Raw genomic sequence first — 12,196 nt, forward strand, 5'->3', positions numbered from 1 at the left:
CACCTGTACAGGCAATGACAAAGCTGCAAGGATTTCTGGAACTCTGGCTGCCCTGACACCAGCCATGCAACATTTGTAAGAGTGAAGGGCATAAACAAAGGCAACTGGATACATACAGAGGCAGAGTGCTGAGGCATATGAACATGGAAATTTGATGCATTATACACATGCTAAGTTTCTTTCCATTCTTTCCACAAGAAACTGGACTGTCCCAAATTGCCTGAGAGGACAAATAATTCAGGTAGCTAGTTTGTACTCTTTTTAGAGCACTGATGCACTAAATGATCTCTCAGCTACCTCCAGAAGATTTGTCAGGCACACCACCCAACAGTTTATTATGTTTTTCAGTGTCTTTTTAGCCTATGTTTGTTCCTTTTAGTTAAGTAGTATTTCAACTACTTTCCTAACTTTTATGTCGTCTCTTTAAAGGTGGTAACAGGTTGTTTTAAACCCATGAATATGCTGAATTTCAGTTCATTAAGAAGACAAGTACAAAATAAGAAGAGTTACACATTGAATTAAAATTTGCTCAGTGCTCAGGATTAAATAAAGAACTGTTACTCTACCTGAGGCTTCATCTGATTAAGTCCAAACATTTATGAAGCCTAACAGTGTAAATATAACGTGATACTAAATTACATAATTACTAAAATAATAATGATTATTATATTCTGCATATGCCAAATGGTATGTAAATAATCACTTAAAGTGAAACCACTGGTATTAAGACTAGTTACTAAGATGCATGTAAATTCTAAACTCTATCAGAAATATTTCAAATAGCTGAAACTCATTACAAAGAGTAACAAAGGAAATGTGTATAACCCTGTTCACCAAATCACAAAGTAATAGATGTAATGGAATGCAATGGACTTATGACAATCAAAATAAAAGGAATAAACACACATCTTGGCTAAACAAGAAGACCACAATCTCTAAATTCTTTTGGAAGCTGACAAAATACCAAGGAGGTAAACAAATATTTAGGATGGCTATAAGCAACAAGTAACTGCATTAACTCAAGAAAATTAAGGAATACTTTGAATACCAAAAGAACTCGCATTATGTGCCAAAGAGCTATATTCTGTGTGAAACATTAGTATCAGCACTCATCTGTGAATCTTAAAATACTTCAAGTAAAGTATGTATTATGTATGCTTTAGCAGGGAGGCTGGACTAGATGATCTCAAGATGTCCCTTCCAGCCCCCGTTATTCTGTGATTCTCTGATTATTTTAATCATAAACTATCATACCAACAGTTTAATGGTCTTGTCCATGTCACTCAGAAATACAAGAGCTGAAAATTAATCAAAGATTTTCTGACTCTCAATCCATATCATGACTTCAAGATTGTCATTTTTCTTGGGCAGAAGCAGGCTGGAATGTTCAGAGATTCCACTGAAGTGAAGCAGGTGTAATAAAAAGGTAGACAAAAAATAAACTAGGGATCTTCGCTGTACTTTTGCCAAACTGAACTGAGACATTTTTCAATAACATTATTTTCATTAAATGAAAATACAAGCCTTTTGAAGTGCTCTCCAGACAGGCATGTACATGCTTACTCACCCATAATCACTAGTCACCTTTTCCTACATTTATTCTGATATACTATTTATGTCTGGTCTGGGACACCTAAAAGTCATTTAATCAAAATGGAAAGTGCTCATTCTTTAATCTAATACTTAATTACTTCCTTTCAAAAACAATTACAATTCATTTGCTCTCACCTGTGGGAATGTTTTAGAAACAGATGTCTATTAAACTAACCAGCTTGGGCAGCTTCTCATCCACTTTCCACTCCCTGGAAAGACTTACCTCTGGTTATGCCACTTCCAAAGGAAGTGTCACACAAGTCACCCCTAGAAGTTCCGCCTCAAAGAGAGAATCCCTGAAGAGAACCATTAGCAAGTTAGCAAAACAGCATTTGCCAGACCTGTAGCACTGCTTGCAAAAGAACTGCTTACAGCAATTCAAACTCAAAAGCAGAGAGTACTGGCAACATAAATGGAAATTATACATGAAGAAGTCTACACAAAAATTTAGGGTAGGATGTCTTCATGGCAGGCAGGGCAGAGAATGAGTATGATTTTAGCCAGTGGCATTATAGCAGTTTTTGTAGTAGAGCTGCAGACCTACTCCAACATCTGTCACCGTGCACTGAAGGCATATCACTCAACCATCTCTCTTCCCAGGCTCACATTCACAACAGCAACCCTGCTTTCCAAGTCTTTTAGGCTGTATCAGTAACACAGTCAGAACCTACTCGGCATCCCTGTTCCTTCAGGGAACCATTACCTTCTCTCCATTTTCAGTGAATAGATGTAAATATCTAAAGCAACTTGTGGTGTTTTGAAGACTGTTTTACAACAATTCTTTGCAAGGAGACTTAGGAGATCCATTCCCCAGCAATACCCTCAGTGAGGAAATTCAGAGTCAGATCTATAACCCCTGCATCATCATCTAGTGAAGTCTGTTTCTCTCCACTGACTGCAGAGATCCTTAGAGACGTGAACTATCATCTCAACTAAACATGCAAATGTTTCATGGTGTCCAACATGTAAAAAATACCACAGGTAATAAGAACAAAATTAAGAGCAGGCTATACAACACAAGCAAAAAACTGTCAGTGAACTTACTCTGAAAACCTTTTCCACCCTTGCAATACCCTTCCCAAAGATAGTTCCAAGTTGGTCTCCAATCCCAGCAAGCAAGAAGCCAAACAGTGGAATCCCAAATAGGGCATACAAGATGCAGAAAACCTTGCCACCAACGGTGCTTGGGGCCATCTTCCCATACCCTGAGGAGAAAAACAATTGTCAGACTCTGAGAACTTACACATGGCTTTTTAGAAAACAAACTAATAGGTTTTTTAAAACTGCTCTTCCTGCAGGCATACCTTTGTTCCACCTATAATTCCTATTTATAGACTTTCAATGACATCATGTCATTTCCTGGTCAAGCCACCCTCTGTTATTCCATTTTTCTAAAGCCTCAGTTACCTGTATTTTCTGTAGATTCAGTATATCTAAAATTGCTGTCTGCTTAAATGATCTAGCTGATGTCACAGCACAAAAATCCCTCCATGCTGTCCTGGTGCCTGCATGCTGTTGCTCCTCTTGGCCTGTGCCAATGGTTTCCTGACAGGAATGTGATTCACCTGACAAGGCTCATTTTCAGCGGTTAGCTCATACTTTCCTCAGCCCCTCATCCTACTGACTGGTTACACTGCAGCCTCCAAACTGTACCCACACTATGCAAATCTGCCTTTGAACTCTTTTTTCAGGAAAGCATTTTTACTCCAGTAGGCATGGTATTTCTGTTAAAATGTTAAAGAGAAAAAAACAACAAGAATTGGGACAGTAATACTTGCACCTATTTATTTAAGATCGGGTATTTTAATTTAAATGTCATAGAGATTTTGATTATAACTATACATAATTACTTAAATATTAAAAATTATCACAGAATTACAAATCACTGATGCAATAAAGCATCCAGAGAGGAGGAAATCTATTAAAGTGTCAGGTCCTATTCCTGTTGGGTTGGTGACACTGGCACCAGATATATGTCTCTGTCATGGGATAGTTCTGAAAGAACTATGCTGACGCACAATGATGCATGTCCCATAACCTACTGTCCTTTTCACAGGTGAATCCATCATCATCCCAGATTTCCCCTAAAATTCCTTGAAAGTCCAGGCTCCATGAGCCATTGAACTAAGGTCGACAAGGTAATCCACTGAGTTTCTGCCTAAGAGGAGCCCTAACAGGTCTCTGGTGGATAAACTAAAACCATTTTCATACTCTGACACAATACACAGACTTTATGCAGCCTATAAAAATCTCATTCATGGAGAATTTAAAAAAATATGGGCAAAAATACAAGGTCTTTTCAATAAGTTATTTAAATAGCAGATGTCAATGATGCCTGTATAAACTATGCCTACATAGCAGCATTTATTTAACGAGCAATTTAAAAGCTTGTCACTTGGGTCCATTGAGTAAACAAACATTAAGGGAGGGTTTTCTTACGTATGAATCAGAAATGTTTTCTTTCTTGCCACCCGCTGGTTTTATGCTACCATCAAAAATACACGGTAATGTAGCTAAATATAGAGGAACACAGCTTGTACACTCTATACAATCACTATTTCTCCCTCACTCTGACAGCAAAGAAAAGGCAGAGCCAAAGGGACAGACTCCACTGTTAGATATGATCACCACAGCAAGTCTTTCAACTGCCACGGGATTGTTTTTGTTGTTATTGTATTACCTGCATAAAAGCCTACAGAATTTAGTCAGATTCTCACACTTTATTGAAGGGTTATGTGATTATCAAGTTATTTGTCTGTACAATCACCAGTGTGTGCATCACAGTTGTAATGTGGAGAAGCACTAAATGCAATATTTAAAGCAAAATAATACTCATAGAAAATGCAAATAAAAATCAACAATTTGCCAGTGATTTCCAAATAATTAGATCTCTTGATCTGATTATTATGACAGCACTGCAATCAAGCTTAAAATTATAAAACTACTGTATAATTTTCAGCAGATTAACTTCATCAACAATGTTATTGGTTTATTCTCTTTTTCCTTAGGACTGTCTTCTGAAACCCAAGCTTGTTGAACATTCTTCAAGAGAGGAACTGGCTCAGAGAGGGGAGATTAAAAACCTTAGCATTTCTAAGGCCAGCATTCAGAGATCAAATGCTAAATACATTGGACAGAATGCATGAGGAGAGAGATGATAAGAGCCTGAATAACGATCTTATTGAAATTAGTAGTTCAAGAAAAGTGAATGGAGCAGTTCAGACTACTCTTCATTTAATACAGAGAAATGTGTCAATAATCAAGGCCATGAAATCTAGAAAGAAAAAAAAAAGTAGGTTTTTTACACAATGTATCATTTGTGGAATTCCTTCCAATTGTTAGTATGAAAGCAAGTGAGAATTTTACAAAGGATATAATACTTATGAGAATACATTTCCAGTTACAAGGAGTAGGGTATGAGAAGAATTGCTTCTATCAAACTTCAGAGCATAAGCCAAAATTAATTGATGTAATTAGGAAGGAAGTTACACTTCTGGGAAAATTCATCTATAATATTAAAATCCAAATTCCCAACAGCCATAAAATATTTTATTTGGTACAGCTTCATGATCTTTTTAGTGAAAATTGAGACCATCTCCATCTACATCAAGAAGAGGGTTATAAAGGCTGCATGAGTGTTACCTGTTTTCAGCTCAGCATTACTATTCTACTCTGATTATATAAAGAGCTTCTGACACTTATCCAAAGACTCAGTGCCTTTGAAATATGCTGGAGTCATGTCTTCTGCTAACAAATACACTTCAGCTACTTTATTTGTTTGTTGTCTACCTTCCTCAAATTTATTTCATTATCCATGTCTCAGTGTGACTACGTATTTTAAAAAATAAACAATAAACATACCTATAGTTGTGATGACCGTTCCAGCAAAGAAAAAGGCACCTCCAAGGTCCCAATGACTGCTGCTGTTAGAGGAATTTCCGATGGGACTGACTCCTGCATTATCAGCCTCAACAGCATGCTGTAAAGAAAATACAAAGAATCAGCATTATGCATGCCTGACTGTATCCTCTGCAAGTTAGTATAGGCTCCAAAGGGAAATTTCTAGGACCATGGAAGCAGCTTCAATTTAAGTTTTTTAATATGTGCTCAAAGTATAGGCATAAGTTGAATATATGACTGAACTGAATATCCATTAAGGTGGAAGAAAGACACAATGCCTACACAAATGACATAAGATACAAAGCAATTGAGAAGTAGAGGGCCAACACCACAAATTCATCCATAAATATCATTCTTGTAGCAACTACTGCCAAAGGAAAAAATCCTCAATGGGAACAGCTCATGTTAGAAGCAGCTAGAAAGGTGCTAATACAAATAATGTTTGTGAAGTCAATACAAATAATGTTAGTGAAGTTAGTCAGCCAAGGATTTAAATTCCCAGACAATCAGTAATTTATTAAGTCATTTATATTCTATGCTAACTAAAGAAAAATATATGGCATATATACCCAGATTGAAAAGAACAAATAAGATACTTATGGAAACATCATTTAAAAAACTTTGCAAGCAGCTCAAACTTCCCAGTTGCCACACTACACATGCTCTCATGTCCACAAATACAGCATGATACAGAAACTCCCAGACAGTGCTTGAATGAAGTATAATCTGGAGAGAAGCTGGTCACTGTCCTGTGTCCCATATAGTACTGAATCAAACAAGGCAGATACATCAGCCTCCTGAATGTTTGTTGGGAATTCCTAAAAGTGCACCATATTGTATCATGGGCACATACATATTCACTTTTCATTGCAGCCTTACAGTCCAAAGGAAGACAGAGCTGAATACATCAGCCTACAAAGCACAGAAACAAATCTCTCACCAGCATCTGGTATCTTCACCTGAATTGCTCCAAGTTGACTTTTGAGATGCCCTTCAGTATGTATTTTCAAGTTGCTTTTAGATCTCATGCAAGATATTCTTCATCAGAGAGAAATTCAGATCTCACTCTAGAATAGCAGCCAAAATGACTGCCTTTCTCCCTTCCAAGTGTTCCCAGCTGAGTCAAATTTCCATAAAACCACTGCAGAGGCACCAAGCTTCTCTTCTTCCGCCTCCTAAAATTTCCAGCTCTTTGCTTTTCTCCCATTCTGATTCAACTTCACTTCTTGTTGCTGTTATCAGCTGCTCACACTACTGCCAGACCTTATCCTTCTCTTTCTGTTATTTGCTCCTCCTCCTAAATATTGCCACCAATCTTCAGCCTCGGTAGTTTTAATGAACTTATTGCTGGGCTCAGCAAGTGAAGCAAAGTGCTACCCTTTGCCTCCTCTTTTTCTTTGGCTTTGTTCAACATGGAATTCCCACCTATCAACACAGGTTTGAATTTTCTTATTCCATTTCTTTAACTAGTTACCTTTTCCTCTGATTTATGATCTATGAATTGTCATGGTGGTTTTCTGTTTCACCTTTTCTATACAGTCGATGTGCAAAGCAATGTTAGCCATTCTATTTTATCATTGCCCCACTTCTTACCTGGTCATATCTATGAGTTCTCTCTTGATCTCCTCTATAACCTCACATTCTCTTGTGAGTTTAGCATTGGCTTCTAAATGCATCCATTTAACACCGCTTCTCCCCCTAGCCTTTATGATACACTTTTCTCCTCATTAATCTCTTTCCACCAATGGCTTATTAACCACATTTTTTTTCTTTTCTTCCATTTCCATTTTTCTGACTCATTCTTTGCCTATATTTCCCACTGACTTCATGGTCATAAATACTTCTCTACTGCTTTTTCAGCCTGGGTGAGTTTCAGCTAATCTGCTTCCCAGCTTATCACATTACCTCACAAAAAGGAAAAGGAGTGGGAGGGGTGGTGTATGGGCAAGAAAAGAGACAGCTACATCTGAAGAGATCAATACAGGACAGCCTTTTTTAAAAGCAGAGCTACTACATGCCAGGCTAAGCTGATTGTGAAACTATAGCATGAGCAAGCTCCAGGCTGGACTGGTTTCATTTCATGTGGGCAGAAAGCCAGGGCTCCTCAGCATGTCTATACATCAGGAAATAGGAATATAGAGAACAGACGTGTTTTGGACCAAACCCTGGAAGAGCTTCTGGACCAGTTGCTGGCATATTGCAGGTGGTGTGAAAGCAGAGATCCTTTGTTGGTTTATGCAGAACAGCATAAATCAGCCTAACAGACAGGTTGCCCGTTTAAATAGGCCATGACACACTGTCAGCTACCCGGATTACTTCTGCCAAGGAATGCTGTCTGCCCTCCCCTTGAGTGTATGAATGTCAGCAAGCTAATTACACTTAAATCACACTTGAGTTTACACAGTTTAGCAAGTTGTTCAGGGCCAAGCACTAACCCCTGAAGTGAAGGAGTATCCTGTTGCCTTAGATAGTGTTGAGATTCTCAGGCTCCCTTCTCATCCAGAACAATTTCATTTTTCTTTAAAGCTTCACTGACATCATCCATTTATAAATATCCAACTATTCCAATGCTGTCTTTTAATACATAGTATTTTGAATACAGCGATGGAGGACAGAAAGAGAGCAGCAAAACAAAAGCAGACAGCAATCTGCAAGCTAAGAGCACTTAACCAACCAATTTCAGCTCATGCATGAGAAAGGGATGCCTTACTACTACCACTACAAGGCCACCAACACAGAACTATCCTGCTAGAAGAAAAATGACACAAAATTCAAATAACTATACTATTACTGACAAGACTCTCCCAGTTCACACAGACCATGAAATTTTACAAGTTTCCCATCTGAAACTTCAGATAGGCTTTGCAGCAGTGACCTGAAGAGCTGCATCCTCAGGTTATCTCAGAGTAGGTAAAAAGCTAATTTCCAGAGTGCTAAACTCTATGTTAACAAACCTCACATATTTAAGGTATTTTAAACTAGTAGTTTCAGCTACTTTTATAGTTGAAGTATTATTTGAAAGTAACAGGTCATGAAAGTACCAAAAGCCGTTTCACACTTGTTCCTTTCCTGATCCCTTTTTCTTTCTCCAGAGGAGCTAAAAGCACAGTATACAGTATACACAGCAATTTTTTCCAGTATAGTTTATTAATTGAAAGTGCAATTTTCTTTACTGAATAACTAACAACATATGGTAATGTTTTCTTTTGAAATGCCACCCATTTCAATAATTTGAAATACCTCAAAGGACTGAAATTTTCTTTCTGGATATTCTAGTAATGAATGTATGCTAAAGTCAACAGGCATGTAGAAGTGAAGAGAATGACAAAACTACTGAAGTAAATAAAAGTACTTGATATTATTTGTTTTTAAAAACATGTATTTCTGATCACAACTTTGTGTTTTGCTCCCTATCATTGCATAGATGTGTATTTTACTCTCAGCCCCTTTGGTATCAGCACAGTATAGTCCTTCTGTAACAAAAAAAGACATGGCCTGGTGATATGGTCTGCATGGGACTGAAGGCAAATCCCAGAGCAGAAGTCCAGCATTTGTGGTGATACTGGGACAATTGAATCCTGTATTCCCAAGTGTACTGCATCTCAGTACTCTTCAACAATTCTACTTGCATAGGCAACAAGATTAGCTGGAAGCCAGTACAGCTGATGAGGAGAGAGGAGAAAAACAGCAGACTGCTTCTGGTTTCTCCATAAAGAAAGGTTTTTATCTGGTTCATTTGTTCAAGTTTCTGTAATTTCTCCAGTTAGATCCCAAGTATTAAAAAGACAAATCTTTTTCAAGGACAAAAATAATATCCCTCTCAAGTGATGATACAGTCAAAGATGTACCTATCCTTGTGTTATCAAGGATAGGAATTCGATAGGAAAAGAAAATTCTTGGTTTTTTTTTCCCTAGCTCTATTAATTCCTCTCACAGATCCTTCTAATCCAATAATTATTATCTCCCTCTACAATTCTTTTTCCAAGCAGATTCCTTTCAAGTATACAAAGAGTTGCTTCAATTGCCTTTCATGCTCTGATATTTCTCTATTAGGATTATTAGGGTGCTTCTCATTAGCAAGCAGCTTTTAATAGCTAATATTTTATTAACTTTTTTTCTATACTCCCTGACTCTACTTATTCTCACCACCCCTTATACAGTGATTAGGGACCCTCATTATGAATTCACATTCATTCACTTTTCCATGACAGCATTTTCTAAGGACCAAGGCCAGCAAATTTTTTCAGGCCGAATCAAAAGTAACAAATTTTCAAAGCCCATTCCTTTAATATTTCTGCCTATCCCACAAAGGACTTTAGGAACCAATCAGCAGAGAGTGATCTACCTATACATAGAGTGATTGGATGTACTGTGCATGCACTGTGTCCTACCTGTAGGTAGGTCCTACCTGTAGGTAGATCTACAGCATACAACAAGGGATGTGCACAGAGAACTAAGCTCAAAAGGTTTAGCTCCCTGCAAAGACATCATCTAAGTCCTGGAAGCAGCATAGCTACAGGAAAGCTGCAGACATGTGAAGCATCTTAGGCTCAGTCTGTCTCCTACTACACAGCTGGAGTAGCTCTGGATTGATGCTACAAACCAGGATGCCTGCACCAACTAGGACAGGACCCAAGATCTAAATCCTTTTTTTCCCCCATCCTTTTAGGAGGAATAGGGTAAAATAAAGATAGTGGCAGAAGGGAAGCTGGGACAAGATGACCTCCAGAGGCACAGGTAGAAGGTTCAATAATCAGATACCACTGCTTTTCTTCACAGTTCAGTCTTTTCCTGTCTTCAGCAACATGCAAGTCTTCTCCACAGTTAATTCAAAACACTATTTTTTGCCTGCTCTATCTAGAGTTTTCTTCTAGAACATGAAAAGTCTTTTCCTTTGACATGGAAGCAGCCTGGAAAGAAAAGCTGGCTTATGACACTAATGAACCAAGCAAGCAGCAGCAAAATGAAACATCCCTGTAGGATGTTCTCATTCTTACTTACCTTCAGAGCAAAACTGGTTCAGAACACTAATCCAAAGTGCCTATCCAAAATCTTAATTCTTACTAACATAATTAGGCAGTAAAGCCTGATTAGCTTATTTCCAGCTCTGCTTCCTTTTCAGCTTGCTGTAGTCATTAGTGGATATTAATAATATGGCTTAGTTACCAGTGGATGATTTTTTTTCATATACATATATGCTGTAATCACTCACAATCCTAAATTAAGCCAAATGGACAAGGAAGAAGAAAGAAGTCTGACAATAACATAAGTAAGTTCTTAAGTAGCAAGCCACTCTATCTTGCATAATCTTGCAGGGTTCATTATGAAAGCAGGGCTCATTATGCAAGTTTTTACTCATATACAGTGCACAGGATATATATAAACAGAGTATGAATGCTCTTATCAGGTCCATAGGAATTACTTTGCCAAAATACAAAGATGGTCTTCCTGTCTCTCCTAATGATAGAAAAAACCTGATCTTTCTGAGAAGAGTAACCACCCCATTATACACTCTCTGTGTGCGTTATTACAAAGGCAGGATGACTTGGTTTTGAACACAGTTACTAATAAGATTATTTTATAACACATAAAAACAAAAAGAAAAGGTTTGTAGTATGTTAGCAGATGTATCTAGCAATGTTATTTTTCTTTTCAACTCTATGTCCAGTCACCTAAGACCTGCTGTCTTCTGCTATTGGATCTAATAGGTACAGTGCAGATAAATGTACTTGAAGAACCTGAAGTTTCATTATCTTTTAGCATGTTCTAGGTTTCATTTTCTTTAACTCTGAAAACTCAAAAGTGTTGAGATAGAACACACAATGTTGTCATTTTCTTAATCTGGTATTCACTATTTTGCTGAGCTATAGATCACCTACAGCCTTAAACAGTGTTCTGGCTTCACTGCAACAAATATCTTCAGATGCAGAAGTGGGCTTTAAAATTTTGCATTTAAGAACTTCCACTTGAGGTGGCTTTAGAAAATTTAGACTTCACTGTGAAACACTTGACATTGTTGTGAAAAAATTACCTGTCATTTTGTTAGTATTTGATAGATCTGAATCAAAATCCAACAGTCAAATACAAATTTAAAATACTTTGAATCTTCCTGAGGATTTGCACTGTTTTCATCACTATATTTCTTCTGAAGTCTGTGAATGAACCTCCAAGTCTGGACTCAGCAATTCACATTGGTGCTACCAATGCTAATATTTGCAATAGGTTTTGGAGATAAATGTGAAAAGGATCTGTCATCCCCACTAAATTTTAACAGCTTCCTCATACAGTGCTGTACATCTTCCCAAGGCAGAATCCTTTGAAAGATTGAAATTTAGAAAAAGGTATACATTTCTCCATCATTAGTCTTGTAAGGACCACTATACACCTTTGGCCTTCTTAAAAGATTGTTCCAGAGTCATCCCCACAGTAAAATAATACAAGTTAGTTCAAAGTTTTCCCTTTTTGTATTTTTCCACATTCTCCAAAGCACAGAGGTGAATCAACCTCTATTGAGAGCCATTCTGCAGAGTATGATCTGTGTTCATCTAAGAGCTTTCAGGTAGTCAAATAACATTAATTATGAATAGTTCCTTTAGTGGTACACTGCACACAGCACAGCAGCTAGGACCCATGGAAATTGCCACATCAGTCTGAACTCACAGCTGTAAAGGCTGTTGCATTTACAGCATTTGGTGCAATGCAG

At 37.6% G+C, this 12,196-nt stretch overlaps 1 protein-coding gene across 1 annotated transcript in view; it reads right to left on the reverse strand.

The window, feature by feature from the left end:
* Window positions 1-12,196, reverse strand: part of KCNK10 (potassium two pore domain channel subfamily K member 10) — a 55,260-nt gene that overhangs the window by 17,163 nt on the left and 25,901 nt on the right. The window contains exons 3-4 of the mRNA XM_066186910.1: window positions 5,455-5,572; window positions 2,638-2,798 (exon numbers count right to left, since the gene is read on the reverse strand). Coding sequence (XP_066043007.1) covers window positions 2,638-2,798; window positions 5,455-5,572 — 279 coding nt within the window. The remainder of the gene's footprint in view (window positions 1-2,637; window positions 2,799-5,454; window positions 5,573-12,196) is intronic.

The sequence above is a fragment of the Chamaea fasciata genome, unplaced genomic scaffold (genome assembly GCF_029207755.1).
Source record: "Chamaea fasciata isolate MVZ Bird 193981 ecotype frontalis unplaced genomic scaffold, bChaFas1.0.hap1 SCAF_7, whole genome shotgun sequence".
Lineage (NCBI taxonomy): Eukaryota > Metazoa > Chordata > Aves > Passeriformes > Sylviidae > Chamaea > Chamaea fasciata.